We start from the raw sequence: 18,826 nt of genomic DNA, 5'->3' as shown, positions 1-18,826 counted from the left end.
TGAAGGCATCATTCGTGAGGCCTCCAAGAGTAGGCCTACACCAATGCATCACTTCGTGAATTAAATTATATTAATCATTGGTTTTTCGGTAAAGTCACATATGTAGAAATACCATAAAATTATATTAAAATAAATCAATCACGACGTTTCGACCGCAACACAAGCGATCTTCATTAGGTGTAAAAAAACAAATAGCGAGGGAGCATATAGGGCGACACCAACGCAATTTGTTTTTTTGCAGCTGATGAAGATCGCTTGTGTTGCGGTCGAAACGTCGCGAATGATTTATTTTAATATAATTTTATGGTATTTCTACATACGTGACTTTACCAAAAAACCCAATGAGTAATTTATGCAGTCACGAAAGCTTTAATTCTTTATTAAATTATATTCTTAAACTCACAGTGCAATTTGTGCAGATTATATGGAAATGCTGTGCTGTTACATCAAATCACAGGGACCGTGTGGTTGGCTCGTGTGTGGACAGGGTTGGTATGCAGGCCAACTCATGTGTGGCTGACTCGTGGGCAGGCTGGATCATGCGTGGCTTACGTTTGCCTTAGGGCTTCCCGGGCACGGCTCAGCTCCTCAAGGTAATCACCCTCCTCCATGTAACTCCCATCTTAGAGAAGGCCAGTTGACACACATTACATACACATAGACACCCATGTATATCCATATATAATTCATTAGTACACCTATCTATGCAAATATCTAATACAAAGAGAGATAGATAACGCTGCCTTTTAACAAATGCATGGTGATCGAGACATGCCACGTTTGCCGCATGTGGAAACGGCGCACCCACCTCGTTGACCCAGGTTGGGCTCGGGACCGAGGAATGGCTGCTTGAACGGGTGCGAGTTTGGGGCCCTCTCCACCCGCTCGACCGTCCCTCTCAGCAGAGCGGCCTCGGCACCCAGCTGCGAAACGACGCACACGTGCAGCTCTTCTGTCAACCCACTGCTGGATGAGGGCCTCCGCACGCTGTACAAGCGTGTGTGGGTTAATTGACCAACCTTCACCAAGCTGGTCGGCATGTGTTGGAACAAAATGGATTTTGCGGCACTGCCCAATGCTGCTCGCGACGTAGCCCCGCAGCCACCTATGGCAGCCGGGTGTGCATGGCGGTCACCCAACCAAGCACTATCCAGGCTCAAGCTTGCTTAGCTTCCGAGATCTGATGAGATTAAACTCATTCTGGGTGATGTGAATTCATACATCGTGCGTTATTTAGTGCCCTACCTTCTGCCATTGGCGATGCCATACAGTACTTTACCATACCATACACAACAGTGGTGGTGAAGCTAGCAAAGCAGGGTGTCCAGTTGAAGGCTATAATGGTATGACAATAAAGGTAGTATGGCTTAGATCATTATAAAAATAATAACATTACACATGCCAGCACCAGCCTGTCCTATTAGCAAAGTAAACATGATTTCAGTTAATTTTACAAAACTGCTCATCTCTCAACTAACAGGAGTCAAATACAGTAAAAACAAATTTTAAACCCTTTAAGATTTAGCATGGTATACATTTTTGTCAGTTTTTTCCTAGGGTAAAGGTCGTAGACTCTTCATCATCAATACCATATATACCTGGTTCCTTCCGGTAGGAATGAGCCCTTAATCGACTCTGCACAATAAAATAAACTCAAGTAGGTGCCATGACTTGCTGACAGACCGATCCAAAAACATAACATTTCTGATCACGTGTAGATACAATGTACGCTAATACACACCCTCTGAAGACGACCATTCAGCTTTTCAATTTCTGCCAGCAGGATTTCCTGGAAGAAAATGTAACTTTTAGTTTCTTGGGGCGGTAAAAAATAAAAACACGCGGCAATGACAATTTTCTTGGTTCTTTCGGTAAAGTCACGTAGAAGGGAAACAATTATTGTTTTATATTTTTATTATTTTATGGTTTATGAATCCCTGCAGTCACGAAAGCTTTAAATAAAAAAAATGACAATTTTGTTTCGTCTGACGAAACGTGCTGGGCGAACAGGAGGTTGGGCCCGACCTTCTCCCGTGCGGCGTCGACTTGTTGCTGTCGCATCTGACCTCTGAGCTGGCCGGCCTCAGCCCGCAAGTCCTGCAACTCCTGCAGGAGCCTATTCTGCAGGACACCACAGCGCTGAATGACAACCCGAATCGTCTGTACGGTGCCAAGTTAATACCACTGAGATTCACGTCTCTCTTCCAAGGCGGTCCTGCCCGGGGAGATGGCAGCAATACAACGTTTATTTAGATGTATTTCTTAAGTATATCTATAACAGTGACAAAAAAGCAGCAGACAAAATCAATTAATAATGCATGACAAAGTAATGTATCGTTTAAGATCTTGTTCCCATGAAATAAAATGAATATGGATACTTAATAAATTAAAGATTGGCTGTACACGTCACACACCGCTCAATGTAGTTTCACAAGCGTGCAAATCACAAGTGCAGCTCAGTTCTTATCCGCCATAAGCAGCTCTCAGCCATCAGTGAAAATTACACATTCCTATGGTTGGAGCCTTGTCTCTCCATTGAACTACCTCTTGGAGACTTTGCGCAAAGTGAGACTCATTTTCTTGACCACGCGTTGCATCGAAGTCGTGAGCTTCTGAATGTAAGTCACGCACTCTGCCACAGTGTGGTGCAAAACATCAATGGTGAAACATGCCTCAAGCGAGAAAGCAGCCTGGGCGAAATGTCAACGGGTACGGGCGGGGATCGGGCTAGAGCTAGGGTCTGTTTGGTTGGCTCGCTTGCTTATGGGTAGGACTGGACTAAGGGACTGAATGGCTAGTGTGGTTAGGGTTAAGGCTAGTGTAAGGATGTGGTACCGTTAGTATGGTTAGGTGTAAGAATAGTGTTAGGGTCTGGTTGGCTGCTTCCAATAGTGTTATAGATAAGACCAATGAGTTCGCGAGATGTTAACTACCTCGCCTGGTATACAGGAGCTCGTGGGTTCGATACGGACCCTGACACCTGTATATTTGAAGTTTGCAAGTTCTCCCCATCATCGCGTCGATTTTTCTCCAGTTTTTCCCTCCACATTTAGAATAAACATGCGTTCAGAGTATTTAGCTGCTATAAACTTCAACCTGATAAGCCACTTCGTTGAGCTATCATTTTGTGGCCAGGTCGCTTCTGAAAAAAGAGATAAATAGCTCAGTGGGCCTGACCTAGTTCAGTTTAGTTCAGTTTAGTTTAGTAACAGTCGCTCACGTTGTGGCCTCCACTACCGTGCACGGTGTTTCCTGACGCGCGAAACGTTCCTCTTTACCCGAGCCACTCTAACTCGGTGAGCCTCGTCAAATCCTGCCACTCTCCCTACACCCCCGACCACAGGAGCCCACCACCTCACCTTCTCGCCCTCGAGCGTGGCCAGCTTGCGCCGCTCGCGCTCCCGGGCCTTGCCGAGCTGAGCTCGCAGCTCCTCCAGCTCGGCTGAGAGTCGCTCCCTCTCAAGTCGCTCGCCCCCTCCTCCTCCTCCTGCTGCTGCTGCTGCTGCCGGGCCCGGATCCACGTTCCTCTCGCGCTGGAGCTGCGATGTCAGCTCCTCCACCTCCACCAGCAGCCAGTCCTGCAACCGCAGCCATCGACAGAGTGAGGAGTCCAACTCATCGTATTATTATTGTAAGATGCTCAGGAGCACCGTTGGTGACAGCAAATATAAGCAGAACTTCTGTTCTGCGTTTTGAGATATATGTAAAAAAAGAAATTAACAAAAATGTTTTAGTCCATGGGCCTATTGGTTTTCCAGAAAAAACAACTCTCATTCCTCAATAACACTGCCTTATAAGGAAAGGTATATAAGAGAAAACATTTCAGGCAATGGCACCATCTTCATAGCACGCCGTAAGAAGGGTCATTGCCTGAAACGTTGCCGATTAGAAACACCACTACTCCACACGTACGTGCTGTGTCGACGTCACCCTCCACTACACACAAACATTCATTGGCAACCTGGAAGGCGACAAATCTGCCTCGGGTTTTCCAGACTCAGGCGATAACTCGTGGAGGTGCATTAATTGGCCGTGGCTTCATCATCATCAGCATCATCAGCAGCAGCTTTCTCCACCAGACGGGCGCTTACAGCCCGCGCAACTTCTCAGGAGAATCATTCTGGTGGAGCCAAAGCACTTTGTGCAGCATCACCATAACCACTGCAGTTTATATTCCATCTATAAAATCAATTTCACTTGCACTCGTCACGTGAGAATAGAAACACCTGAGCCGTAGTTTTTTTTTAATGAAAGGAAGCGATTCACGTAAGTACCTCATCCTGCAATGAATACTGTGATGAAGCTTCGTTGTAGAAATACATCAACAGATAATTGCCTCCTCATTGTTACTAACAGTGAGACGCGCCTTGCCCCATCAATATTATTCAACTACCGCGGACACGAGGACCCTTACTCTCTCTTTCTGTGCGGCTGCCATCGCTCTCTCTGCGGCTTGCGCCTTCTCCTCACAGCCCTGGTGCCGCTCCGCGCTCGGGCCTCTCCTCGCTTGTGCGTCTCCCCGCTCCGGCGCGATCACAGCCGCCTTCGGGCCCCTTCCCTCCGCCCCACGCCCGTCCGCCTGCGCGCCTCGCTCCTCCGCGGCGGAGAGGCTCTGTGCGCAATCCCCATCGCCGGCGAGCCACGAGCGCCGCGGAACGTCGTGGCCCGCGCCGAGCTCCACCTTGGCGTCGTCACCTCCACCACCTCCTCCTCCACCTCCTCCGCCTCCACCACCTCCTCCTCCACCTCCGCCGGCTGAGTCCCCGCGCCCCGGAGCCACGTCCCGGGAGCGGAGCTCCTGCTCCAGCTCAGCCACGCGCCGCTGCAGCGCGTCCCGCTCGCGCCGCGCCTGCACGACGAACTTGTCGTACTCCTCGCGGATTCGCCGCTCCCGCCGACAGCTCGAACACGGGCCGCTCGCCAGCATGGTCTGAGACGGCATCTGAGCGCCCTCCGCCGCCTCCGCCGACGCCGCCGCCGCCGCCAGCCGTTCCAGTTTGGCCGGCGGCCGCTGCTCCCTGCCGATTTCGGACGCCTCCGCGGCGGGGCCGAGGGGCGGCCTGCCGCCGGTCGGGAGCCCGCCGCTCCGTCCCTCCGCGCCCGACGCCGTGGGTTTGGGCGACTTTGGGGCCCTCTCAGAGAGCTGCGGCAGGGTCACGCGCTGCTCCCGGAGCTCCTTTCCCGAGTCGTCAGGCAGAAGAGACGGCGGCTGGGCGGAGCGGGTCCGATCGAAGGGACGTGGAGATGGAGCCGGGTGTATCGGAGGGAAGCTGGTGCTGTGCTGCCCGGCTGGTGACAGCTGCAGCGTGCACACATTGTTCATCGTCGTCGTGATCATTCACTTTGTCTGGGTGCATCTCATCTAACACAGTGCTCTACAATGCGCGCCACTGTAAAGTGTGGGTGGGGAACATATATGTACAGTACGTTGAACTTCTTTCGCACCGTACGTAGCAAACCGTACTGATCAGAGGTACGGGGGAAGGACAACACACTAAATACAAAAAGCAGTTATAAAGAAATTCGTTTTCAATCTAGATTGAAAAGTGCATAGCTCCAGTAGCTTCCTAATATCGGAAGGAAGAGCCTTCCAGATGACCACAGAAGCGCATCTGAAAGCGCACGACGCGGTGACCGTCTTTGTTCGATGGTCAGCCAAAAGCCATTGCGAGGACGACCTGAATTTGCGTCATGGTTTATGCTCCTTGACGAGATCAGCGAGGTATTGTGGTTCATTTGTGGCAAACATTTTGCATGTAATGAGCGTGACCATGGGCTGTATTCGGTCCGCAACTCCATTTCATACGGCCTGCAGTCACGAGGCCCACCACAGTGAAACGGCAAGCATCTTTGCACCACTAATTGGGTACTACAGGGAATAATTTTCCACCTGGAAATCCTGTGTTTCTAGCACACTTTGTCACTACTGTCACTACAAGGGCCGTTTGCAAGGGCAGAGAAGTCGGTCCGAATCCTTCATCCAACACATGAAACGTTGCCTCTCTGGCAAGGACAAGTTGAGGTGTGTGTTTAACATGTGGCCCACAAAGGGTGTTTGAAAGTCCTCTTGGGCCCTCAGTAAAGAAAAGGTTCCCCACCCTCCCGTTAAGAGTTAGGCAACCTTACCCTCTTCAGCCCCTGTTCGATGATGCTTATCCCTTCTGCGTCACTCTTGTCTGCTGCTTCTGACGCCTGTCGTACAACGCAGCAAACCATTCACAGCGTCAATTTAAAAACTACGATCGCAGTCCACAAAGGTGTTGAATACAGTATCGTTGTTTTCACACATAAATCACCAAAAACTTAAAAAATGTTTAATGTAGGAAGATGCCGCTGCCTGCAGATGGCGCACCAACACCGTACATGTACCATATTGGTGGTTCCCAGTCTGTGGCCGGCGGAACTCTGGCAGATAGGAAACTTCAGAGTAGTTTTAATTTTGAAATTAATGTTGACAGTTGTCTGCAAAAAAACCCTTCATGGCTTCCAGGGACCTGCGAGTCTAGCAAGCTTGAGAACTGCTGCCACAAACAATCCCATTTGGATCTGCGGTACATAACACCGTATAAGACGTCATCATCCATTACTCATTGCATAGGAGTTTAAATGAATTGCCCCATAATGCGTTCTTGGTAAATGCTATGATTTTAACTCAAGAAGAAATAATTCTCAGCCTCAGGAAAACCAAATGCTTCGCCCCACACACTCGGTGTTGCCACTGATCGGCTGTTTTTGGAGTGGATGTTCTGTTCCGCCCTGTGAAAGTGCTCGCAAAAGATTGATCTGCTTCTGCAGGAAAACTAAAATCTCAGAAACACCGAAATACAGACACACACGATCAGGGGTAACATACAGACATTTTGTCTTTATCTGATCATAAGCGTCATTCAGGGCCCCCTTAGCCCAAGGGTCAGATCAGAATTTGGTTCCATCTGAGGTGGCAACAGTTTAGTGGCATGATTCCTTTATATGACCAAGAGATCTTTTTAATGACCTACACATATTAACGAGTTTTCAAACAATTCACTTTCATTGGCCATATAAAGCAATTCTGACCACTGACATTTTGTGATCTTGAGTGGTAGTGACCAGTTAAATATCTAGTCAAGGCCCATGAACTGCCTGTGGCTACAGCAAATTATTCCGATGGGTAGGGTCACCCATTGAGACCTGAATACACTAAGTAAATTTTAGAGCAATTGTTGTCGGCAATCATCATTGGAAATGGCATACTTTCCGATTTACGCGGGAAGTTGCACGTTTATGCCGATTCACTGCATTCCAATTTTCCACAAACCGTCAACCAATTTCTGGTGGCCAATGTTGATGACCAAGTTCATTAAATGGCTGCCAGAGCTCCGTTGCTTCGAGCCAATGCCGTACTAAGTTGCCATAGTTGCCAACAGTGAACGCATTTACAATGAGCCTTGCGTGGCATTTAAGCACTGTATAAGTGCAAATACTTATCCTAAATTCATAAGACCGACAGAGACAATTGCCCTCCTCCTTCGTCTGGTGTATAGCTCGATAATGTGTGTAAAGCTAACAGGAATATTGAGGTTTGTGAGCAATTACCCTCAAGTGAATAATAATTTCAAATTGTATCGCATACAGTTTTCACTCTCAGGGAGCGAGAACAACTCAGACACATGAGGAACCACAGGCAGCCTAGAAGGCAACCACACTGTGAGCCGGCACCAACGATTTCCCAAGCTCTGTCATCCTTTAAATATTTCAATGTTTTTTGGACAATTAAAGAGCGTAAATGCATGTCGGTGAAAACCGGAGAACCCGAAAGAAACCCACGAGTGCAAGGAGGCAACACTCCATCCCTAACAGAAGGGACAGATAGTATCAGTCCGTGCTTTGCAGTACCACCCTGCTCCTGGCGAGCCAGAGTACGGCTCCCCTTTGACAGCCACGGGTAGGGCTTTTTGAAGCACTCGTGCTGCGATCCACCACCCTCGCCACCTTCACAGCGCTTGATTACAGGCAGCCAAGTGCAGGGGACACCGCCCACCCCTCATGCATCGTGGCATTAAGTGCGTTGCGCTGGCGCCGGAACGAACCCGCACGCTGACGTTGCGGACGGGGCGGCACACGATGGTGCGTGCGCGAGCGGCGAGCTGCAGGGCGCCGTGCGCCTCGTGAGCAGCCTGAGCACCAGCGCTCAGTGTCACCAGCAGCGCCGTGCAGCAGCTCCCGCCCAGGCTGTCGCCAAGGGAGGGTGGGTGGGTGGGCAGGTGGGTGCGGGTTCGGTGGGTGGGTGGGTGGGCAGGTGGGTGCGGGTTCGGTGGGTGGGTGGGTGCGGGTTCGGTGGGTGGGTGGGCAGGTGGGTGCGGGTTCGGTGGGTGGGTGGGCAGGTGGGTGCGGGTTCGGTGGGTGGGTGTGTGTGTGTGCGGTGATCGTGAAATGGGGGGAGACAGACATGGCAAGAGTGTCAGTGAGATTTTTTTTCAGATTTCATATCGAATGGCCAAGGTTGCTGTGCAAAGTAAGTGAACATGGTAATTCATATTGCATGTCTTAAATTTCACAAATTATTTATCTTTCTTTGCTGTCCTTTGAGGGCAATGTAATGTAAGAATGTGTGGTACTAGGTGGCGAGATGTTATCTACCTTGCCTGGTATACAGGAGGCCGTGGGTTTGATCCTAAACATGACGCCTGTATATTTAGAGTTTACATTTTTTCCCTGTGGTTGTGTGGATTTTGCTCCGGGTCCTCTGGTTTTTACCTCCACATTTAGAACAAATATGCGTTTAGCAGTATTTGCCTGCTATAAATATCCACATAAGCCACTTCGTTGAGCTATTATTTGTGGCCAGGTCACTTCTGAAAAAGAGCTGTTTAACTCAGTGGGCTTTACCTGGTAAATAAAAAAATTGTTCTAGATTCGGGTTTTCCTCAGTGCAATGCTGCTCTTGATACCGGCTTTCTGATTTTATCGCAATACCATTTAACCGCACTGATACATTTTACTGCACTGATCACACACCATCGTCTGGTGTGTGTATCTATTAATATATAAAGGTATGTGCAGTTGCTGCTCATGTTTGCACACTCATTTAAGTAAATTATCTCAACGCAAAACAACAATCCCAAACAAATCCCTGATAAATATCTGCCGGACGCTGCGACGCCATCCAAACCGTGACATCACAACACTTTGTAACCATCGCCCCCGACTGGAGGACTCAAGCCCGTTGGCACGACAGGTGCCGAGTCACCTCGTGGCGCACAGGGATCTTCTGGCAAGGCTCAATTCATTGATTCAACATGCGCTGCACACGTGCGTGCGTTGGAGTCTGTGATCCGTATAACGTGTGCGCAATATGCCCTTGTGTATTTGTCCGCAGTAACAACGCATGCGTGCTGTAGGGTACCAGTCGCGGAGAATGCGCGTGAGCTTGGATTCTCGGTACGGGATGTGTTGGCAGCCCGGGGTGGTCAGAGCAAAGATGACCTGACAGGGCATCCACGTAAACCACATCCGCGTCAACAGACAACAAGTACCGAACAACGTATTTACATCTTCCCCGCGTACAGCGTGCGTGGCTCGACTCGACAAGAATTCGCCGATTTATTTTTTATCGCCCTTAATTTTTCTTCGTCTTGTTCCCTCGAAGATGACAAGAAGGTTTGGGCCCCCTCGGTTTTGAAGTGGCGCATCAGCGTCTGTGTCGGCGGAGCGGGGGGACCGCGCGGTCACGCGAGCGAGCTGGGGGGGGCGAGGTGTGACGCTCACGTTGGCGAGCAGAGTGAGCGATCGGTTGACATTCTTAGCATCGTTGATATCGTCCTCGCCGGAGGTCGGGAACAGCCTCCTCCCGCGCTCCGAGTCGCCGAGCGCTCCTCTCCGCACCACCTGCACACGGTCACGGGGAGGCGCTGGTGGTGAAGGCGTCGAAGTCGTTTGGGAGAACCCGGGAATGTGGCAATGCGGCGGCGGTGGGTCGAGTCGCTCGCTCGCGTTCGTGGGGTGGATGGCATTAGGTCCTGCTACATGAACAAAAATAATTGGGGCGGCGGGGGTGGGGGGGGGTGGCGTGGTGGAGGGGGTGCCGAGGGGGTATCCTGTCCAATTTCCTGAAGCACAGCAATTTACCAAATCGTTGGGAGGGCGAATCATTAGACACCCTGGCGTGCATGGGGGAATACTGCTGTACGCGCTTCGCACTACCCCTATGGGGAGCAATAGCATAGTACTCTCTGCTGCAATCAATTCACTGCTCCGGCATCTCAGTTCGATTCTCAGCCAGGCAGTGGCGTAGCGTGGTTGACATTGGCCCTGCTGCGGGGAATTAAGTGATACCCCACTTCATAACCCTGCGTTTGGGCCACTCTGGTCCGTGGGGCCCGGTGCAATTGCACCGCCTGCACACGCAATCGCTACCCAGTCGACATGTAACGTTGGGGCCAATGTTTCACGTTTCCCGGGTACGCCGCTGCCCATGTGAATGCACAGAGATGGGGGGGGGGGGGTGAACAACGGTGCTCCAGAGACACGGACCGGCATTCCAGCACACGTGCGTGGGATGGTTACCTGCAGCTGAAAATGAAGAACAGCTGCTTTCGCGAAACGTTTTTCATATAAAATTAGATCAAAGGGCACCGCGTGTAAGGCCGCTGTGCTGGCGATAGATCACGCAGAGTGAAGCGGAGAGGCACTTTACCCGTCCTGATCCAGCGAGATCCACCTGGCAATGGAAACAAAACAAGCCACGCTCAGCTGTGCTTGCAGCCCGTGCGCAAAACCGCGTCGCGCTGCTGTTAAATAAACACACAGAGTTTTTGCGAAAATAAATAAAAAAAGTGACTTACAAGTGTCAGCCTTCCTGTTATGATGGTAGCTTCCTGCGCTGCAAATATCAAAGTGTTATCGATACAAGTACTGTTCTGTACGTGCAGTGCGTCCAACGCGCAGCCCAGCGGTAGCAGCGCTTTCACCGCTCGTTGCAGAGGTTCACGGTTCGAATCCGGCAAACTGCCCTAGTTATTACTGCAGTGTGTATTGAGCATGTATGTATGTTACACTTCTTTAACACCGTACGTAGCAAACCGTGCTTATCGGAGGAAGGGCAACAAACTTAACACAAAGAGCAGTTCTCAAGAAATTAGTTTTCAATTAAGATACATGAGTTATCGCTTTAGACCATAAAATACTAACCGCGCTGTCTGCATCACAGGGGACATTGATCATCATTTCACATAATTTAAAATGAGTAGGCCATTGTGTGCCAGAGTAATGGTGCAAATTTTCCAATTCGATGAAAAAAATCCACGAATTTACTCAATTGGGATTGCACTTTGTAATCATCGCCCCCTACTGGAAGACTAACGCCCGTTGGCAAGGCAGGTGCTGAGTCACCTAGTGACGCACAGGGACAGCTGCCACTGAAGGTGCCCCCTTTCAAATGTGTTGGGATATAAAACGCTTATCACGCAATCAATAGAAAAATCATTAGAACGTAGGAAACATTCAAACAACATTTTACAAGCCACATCAGCAGCAATTGTTGAAAAAAGCACAATTTTACGAAAAAAAACCTAACAAATCACCTGGAATGTGCCCGATCTTGTCAGATCTCTTAAGCTCAACAGAGTTGAGTCCGGAGAGTGCTTGGATGGACAACCACCACGCATAACAGGTGCTGGAGGCTACTATGTTGTGTGCAAAATCCTTTGCTGTACTGTACTATGCTCCAATGTCTATTCTCCCTGCCTTCACCAACCCACACTGACCAGCGTGGTGAAGTATGGTTAAATAGCGTCCACGAATCGGACGGCATGGAGAGGACTTCATCCAGCAGTGGACTGACAAAAAAAAGTATTCTGCCTGCAGACATGTACAGTACATCCTCAATGTAAACAGCAACACGGGGACTCTTGCATTCGTAATAAGCAAAGCGAGTGGAATGTATGGGGATCACTTACATTGTTGTGTGTGGATCACAGTCTGCACAACTGTGATATAAAATATGGTGTGGCTCCTACTGCCAATCTCCCCCTTGGAAATGCCTGGATCACAGAGAAACGAATTAAACTCGCAATTGGATACGATCTTCAATTGCATAACGTTGCGTGTAAAGTCTCAAATTTCCTTTTCCCTTGTCGTTCATCCCAAGGTTAAACGTACAAATAGCACGTCTTTTCTGGATGCCAATAACAATGGTTATGATGTTGCTCTGCTATAACATCCGCTCAAAGTGAGCTGCCACGATAGGATAGAAGAGCTTAACAAAGGGAGCTGCGAACTTGAGCTCAAGATAAATACGAGCAAAACGAAAGTTGTGAAAAAAGACGTGGTAGGGCAACAACTACAAAACACGACGGGGTATGTGTACCTCGTGGAATTATTAAAGAGGGACTGGGATCAGAATGATGTAATTAATAGTGAGCAAGAATAGGGCGGAGTGCTTGAATAAAACTGAATTTTATTATGAATTGTAACAACGCATGTGCTAAATCAGTGTCCACTTGGTGCACATTTATTACCTGCTACTGATAAATAAAAAATACAGATGGGACGAAAACTGAAAAGTCTGCACAAATATATGGAGAGGTTAATGCTTGGAATTGCGCAAAAGACAGAGATTAACACATCGATCTGAGACCATGTGCAAATTAGAGACATCATATTGCCTGTTAAGAAGAAGTGGAATGCGCAAGACGCACCACTTAGATCGGTTAATGGCCAGAGGAGACTGGTAATGGAATGGCAGCCAAAGGAGGGAATCTGCTCTAGAGGTTGACGACTGTGGAGATGGAGCAATGAGATCAGCTCATGTGCAGCAAGACGGATTGTGACATCGCTAAACCATGAGGTATGTCAACTATGTGGTGGAGGCGATCATGTAGCAGTGGACAGAACACGGATCGTGATGATTTCTTTCAGTTTTAGCTTCACACAACTTGGTCACACTTGAGTTTCAAGGTTTTTCTTCTTTGGTTCTTTCGGTAAAGTCACGTAGAATGAGAATAAAATAATAAATTGATAAAATAAAATAACACAATAATATTCTCACGACGTTTCGGCCACAACACAAGCGGCCTTCATCAGGTGAAGGGACGAGACTGTCTGGTAGGACAGCGCTGGAGTGAAAGAGACTGTCCTACCAGACAGTCTCGTCCCTTCACCTGATGAAGGCCGCTTGTGTTGTGGCCGAAACGTCGTGAGAATATTATTGTGTTATTTTATTTTATTTTATCAATTTATTATTTTATTCTCATTCTACGTGACTTTACCGAAAGAACCAAAGAAGATGAATCATTGCAGTCACGAAAGCTTTAAATCGAAATTTCAAGGTTTTGTTAATGATATGGGAGAATTTAAAAGATCGCTCATTCGTTCGGAGAAACTACTTAGCCAATCAACTTCAAAACAATTGAAATGTCTTTTTAAAAAACTCAAAATACTCGTCAACTTAACACTGAGTAGGCTTTCGTGACCAATATTATCCTTAAGAGGGTTTTTTTTGGGTGCGATCACGTAAATATAAATGTGTCGTTAAACCCACCACCAGCCGACACAGCCAATTAGTAAGGTTCGTCACGTAAACAAAACATGCCAATTAGTTAACTAGTTCAGCACACCGGTGTGTTGGAGAGTCAGCCCACAACATGTACAATTAGAGTACGACGTTTCGCCATTTAATTACAACCAGCCTCATCAGGCGACAACATTTCAAGGCGACAGCCTGATGAGGCTGCCTTAAGAGAAAAATATATAACCGGCGACGTTTCAGGCAATCGCCCTTCATTGCCGTGGTGACGTAACGTTCTATGGCTTGACGCTGCCGTGCAGCAGAAACCAGCGGACCAAAGGGACAATCACTGTCACCCGGAATGCTCCTCTGCTCGGTGCTCGCGTGCCAGGAGTCTAAGGGTTTCTTAGGAACCCGTAGAAATGCGTCGACTCTATGAAAACAACAAAAACCAACAGCGCCCTTTCATTGTGCACACAGCTCCGATTTTACACTGTAGTTCGCTTTCATGTGGAAGGGTTCCAATTGGGTTATGGCAACGGACACCACGTGGAGTTTTTTTTTCCATAAGATATTTCCGACTTGAGCTTCCTCTCACGCGGCCAGGTTCATCGTCCTTGCGTTGCTCTGCGTAGTTTTTTAAACAACTTCGCTTTGAGGTTTGAAAACAGCTTTGCAATCTCTTTCATTCTCATTCATAGTTCTGTATAAACGCAATCCTTTTACCTTGAATATACCTGTAAAACACGACCAAGTATGTAGCTCCTTTTAAATGCCACCTTTTATGAGGCACCTGGCCAGCATGGAAAAGTGGGCCAAAGAGGCCCTCTATAACTCCCTCTAGCGATGACACCACTGCTGATGACACCAGCAGTGGTGTCATCGAGCATGCAGAGCTGCGCCTTGACCAATTCTGATCAGCCTGGGCCTTACGATAGTATGCCATCGGGTAGTAAAGGTGCATTCATAGTAATCGTATGTTTACGTGTAAACGTGTAAAAAGAAAATCTGTGCTATTTTGTCTTGCAGTCCAGTGCTTAATTTCACTCCTGTTCCTCTCGGTCAGTCACCCGGACAAATCTTTTTGCACCCGGCACAACACATCGAGCACACCTCTTTCTATGGCCGTGGCTACAAGTCACGTGTCATTTCCAGCCCACCATTAACGCAGCAAATGTGACAAATGAGGCCCTAGTGATGTCTATTTATTTCATATGGCCATGTCTGCACGTTCCACTGCCTCGAGCACGCTGTAAGCTATGCAGCACAGAGGGTGCAGGGAAGGAATGGAGCCACAGTCGCAGGTATAAGCTTGTCTTGTTTTTGTGCTCTGCTTGGTAATTGAAAGCTTCAGGCGATAAAACGTAAATATTTCCCTCTAAGCAAGCAGTAGAATCAATGATAGTATTACACAACAGCCAGTGCACTGAAAATGATATATTTTTTTAATCCAGGAAAGCCTCACTCTATGAGTCTCAAGATTGTTTTTTTTTAAGGATGGTCCTGCATTGGGATGTTTGGACTATTCCATTCATATATGGTTTGCATGTGGGAGTAAACTGGAGTACTCAGAAAATCCACCTTGCCCACTAGGGGATACATCTTCAAAGCTCCACACGGAAGGATTCAAGAATCCACTTGCCATCCCCTGTCCACCCAACAGCCCAACATGGTCCACAGACCTTTGCAAAGCTCTGGATTTATACCGGCGAGCGCCACCACACCCAGCATTTGAAACAGCCACCGATGATTGCAAAAATATCAACCAAGTCATTAACCTGACCTCCAGCATGAAGTGGACACAATCCCCACCCTCGGTGAGTTTGCGTTTTTTTCATTTTCAGGTACAGGTGGTAGATTCATTACCGGACAGCAGAGGCAGCACGTGTTGTGATATAAACAGTGCTGAGTTCTCTCAAAGCACGTCTGCTGGGAGGCTGCATGGATTTCCAACAGGGCCCCATCTGGTGCGGGTGTCTCTGATGAAGCTGCTATGATTTCAATCGTTTTGTTTTTGATCAAACTGAAGACCTTGAGCCGTCACGTCCTGCGTGGTATTTAAAAAGCAGGGAGAAATAAACCAGCTTATTACAATCAAAATGTCTTCATCTAAGACGAGTACCTTACTGCTCTGCCAAACCGCATTGTTTTTTACGACAGCCAATACTGCTGCAATGTACCATGGTGTAAGTTTACAGAAATGCGATCACTTGAATTGCATGGAATCCATCATGTGTAGCTCATTTCAACTTCAACGCATTCACTGCATCCTGAATGGATATATTCCACAAAATACAGAGGTCATAATATATATTTCTATCCAGTTCGTGAGTAGTATAAGTATTTTTGGAACTATGCAGATATATATATTTAGCCATCCAATCGATCTTCCAAACAATCTGTAACAAAATAAATGGCACTCAGTTGAGCACTGCAATGCAAAGACAAAATCCCCCGTATAGCCTCAACAAACTGTTGGGGCAAGTGCTGTTAGCGAGTACCTATGAAGGCTAGCATGGCACACGAGGGGGCAGGTAGCCAGCACCATGCCTGGGCGCCTTTGTTTCCCTAGTGGCGATGTTTACACACCACACCAGGCACTCATTGGAGACTGAGTCGATCTAGGGGAGGCCCAGGACCGGTTCAGACAATCGTCACTGGTAGTGGCCATGAGCGGGATATGAAACCGGGTCGCTATGTTTGGAGTGCAGTACGCCAACCACTGTACTTATTACTCCCCAATGCAAAGACATACAAACACACACCTGCGCTCCGATTGGACATGCCCTTCCTGAAAGCCTTGAGCAAACCTTCCACGGACGTCACCTCCGTCTCGGCGAGCCCCTCCAACGACACTGCCTCGTCAGTTTCATGGATTCGGATTCTGTCTGTATGCTGGTGATCCTTCGGGCAAAATTATAACAACAGCAACGGTCAAATAAGTTAATCAAGTTGGCTGAGTTAAGCAAAATGAAAACGGTGTTCATTGTAGCTTTATTGTAGGCGGATATCCACTCTACACTCTGGTATATGTAAGTGTGTAGAAATCAGAATGTTATCATGTGAAATGGGTGACATTCACAAGTTGGCAGAGGGCCTTTTGAGCCTGACGAGCCCTCTGTGTAAGCAATGTCCCATCTTCTCCACCGAGACGGAGCAATCCGCCAGATTTAAATGACCCTCGGCCACCAATGTGAGGATCACACTCAGAATATCTTTGGTTGTATTCTGAGAAAAAAAAAAACTTGATAACCCACACACGTAGATAAGACATCAATGACAACCATTGATAGCACGATAGGAACACTTCATAATCCACTTGTTCTTCTGAAAAAAATAAATATATATATATAAAATTCCCCCACATTTTTTGTCCACTCAATCCACTAATTCTCAACAAAAGCCTAGTTACTCTCTGGATAATACTTTTGTGGGTTATCAATTATATATATTTTTTTCACAACACCATGAATTTAGAAACTATAAAAGCACAACTGATACCTTTCTTTAAATTTGGTGATTATCACCTTCTGCGTCCCGGGTTCCGATTCTGTTGCCGTGGATCTGAGCGCGTAAATATTGAACGAGCCGGCGTTCTACAATGGGAGTTTATTGAGCGGAATGCAAGAGTACTTGACGTAGGCCAACCAACCAGAAGGTCGTACAGTCGCTCGTTCCACAGCTGAATGAAGGAAATGACGACCCGATGTGTGCAACCAAGGCTTGACTGTTGTATCCCTGCACTCACAAGTCAGACACGTCCAAATGAGTGGCAAGAGTAATGTTGTATGCAAACGGTGATTTACAGACAGCAAATGGAACAATTGCGACCACAAAACTGTTCCTTGTGTGCCACGTGACGTGAACGTACCACGTGTTTAATTCACACAGCCTTGCCTTAGACCACCAAATTAAAACGTCAAAATTATGCCGATTTTACTATTGTCAATGGCAGAATGAGTGGTGTTGGATTCACCGCAGCAAAGGTTTGGTACAAAAAATAACAGCTCTTGGAACAGTTTTATGGTCCAAGTTTGTTTTAAATTCTAAGGCTCCCTGGTCTCGTGTTTTGATGAAAAACAAAAATGGTATTCTTTAATTCCAGAAAAAAAACAAGATGTGTGTTAAATGGTCGGTAATCTACTCATGGAACTGTCACTCGTTTTAACAGTTTGAGCATTAGATTAACAAACAGTACCAACATTACTCACTTACAATTTACGCACTCGCACAAATGCGAGCTTGTTTTGCCAAGGGTGAGTAAAGTCAACATGGGTCCTATCCACGATCCGCGTATAAAACTGTTCTGGCCAACCATCTCCAAGAGACAAGAACACACCGCCTTAGGCAACGGTGGTGATGCATTAACCCAAGTCATGCCCTACTCCAGGAGCCGTGTTCACGCTGAGCGGGTAGATGGGAACCATCTTGAATGCTAGGGGGCAGGGGAATAAAGTTTCTGTGGGGGCCCATGTGGACTAGCCAAGAGGATCCATGTGGAGTAACCAAGGGGGCCCATGTGGAGTAACCAAGGGGGCCCATGTGGAGTAGCCAAGGGAGCCCATGTGGAGTAACCAAGGGGGCCCATGTGGAGTAACCAAGGGGGCCCATGTGGAGTAGCCAAGGGGGCCCATGTGGAGTAGCCAAGGGGGCCCATGTGGAGTAACCAAGGGGGCCCATGTGGAGTAACCAAGGGGGCCCATGTGGAGTAACCAAGGGGGCCCATGTGGAGTAACCAAGGGGGCCCATGTGGAGTAGCCAAGGGGGCCCATGTGGAGTAGCCAAGGGGGCCCATGTGGAGTAACCAAGGGGGCCCATGTGGAGTAACCAAGGGGGCCCATGTGGAGTAGCCAAGGGGGCCCATGTGGAGTAGCCAAGGGGGCCCATGTGGAGAGTAACCAAGGGGGCCCATGTGGAGTAGCCAAGGGGGCCCATGTGGAGAGTAACCAAGGGGGCCCGTGTGGAGTAACCAAGGGGGCCCATGACCATTATTAAAGGAAGGCACAACCTTTCCTCCTGTCTGAAAGTAAATTACGTAATTCGCGGGTACAATTGTTCAAATTTGGACCACGACGTCAGTACAATACAGCTTATTCTCCTCAGGAAATCTTCAACGTCCAATGTGAAGCGGGCAGTGAATACGTCATGGTTAATAAACCCACAATATTAACCAGCGTGGCCTTGTGTATTTGACCTGCGAGCTTCTGCAATAAGCAGCGAGCACGCGCTACCACTGGGCCGCGTCCCCGCTTGTGTGAAATTCTGTGATGTGAAGCGCACTCTTGTGACTGAAACACTTAACGCGTAGGTTTTTTTCCGACTTCATGGATATTATGCCAG

At 48.1% G+C, this 18,826-nt stretch overlaps 1 protein-coding gene across 1 annotated transcript in view; it reads right to left on the bottom strand.

The window, feature by feature from the left end:
- LOC116939738 (uncharacterized) overlaps window positions 1-18,826 on the bottom strand; it is a 33,180-nt gene that overhangs the window by 4,827 nt on the left and 9,527 nt on the right. The window contains exons 7-22 of the mRNA XM_076063215.1: window positions 17,139-17,224; window positions 16,252-16,390; window positions 11,937-12,020; window positions 10,824-10,861; window positions 10,615-10,699; window positions 10,444-10,447; window positions 9,748-10,318; window positions 9,386-9,465; window positions 8,070-8,211; window positions 6,127-6,192; window positions 4,415-5,299; window positions 3,360-3,578; window positions 2,026-2,121; window positions 1,742-1,789; window positions 809-923; window positions 553-622 (exon numbers count right to left, since the gene is read on the bottom strand). Of these exons, the coding sequence (XP_075919330.1) occupies window positions 553-622; window positions 809-923; window positions 1,742-1,789; window positions 2,026-2,121; window positions 3,360-3,578; window positions 4,415-5,299; window positions 6,127-6,192; window positions 8,070-8,211; window positions 9,386-9,465; window positions 9,748-10,318; window positions 10,444-10,447; window positions 10,615-10,699; window positions 10,824-10,861; window positions 11,937-12,020; window positions 16,252-16,390; window positions 17,139-17,224 (2,728 nt within the window). The remainder of the gene's footprint in view (window positions 1-552; window positions 623-808; window positions 924-1,741; window positions 1,790-2,025; window positions 2,122-3,359; window positions 3,579-4,414; window positions 5,300-6,126; window positions 6,193-8,069; window positions 8,212-9,385; window positions 9,466-9,747; window positions 10,319-10,443; window positions 10,448-10,614; window positions 10,700-10,823; window positions 10,862-11,936; window positions 12,021-16,251; window positions 16,391-17,138; window positions 17,225-18,826) is intronic.

This window comes from Petromyzon marinus, chromosome 6, assembly GCF_048934315.1.
Source record: "Petromyzon marinus isolate PM22_M1 ecotype Great Lakes invasive population chromosome 6, UKy_Petmar_22M1.pri1.0, whole genome shotgun sequence".
Taxonomy (NCBI): Eukaryota; Metazoa; Chordata; class Hyperoartia; order Petromyzontiformes; family Petromyzontidae; genus Petromyzon; species Petromyzon marinus.
Note: the sequence above shows the minus strand (reverse complement) of the source record. Positions and strands in the feature narration are given on the sequence as shown.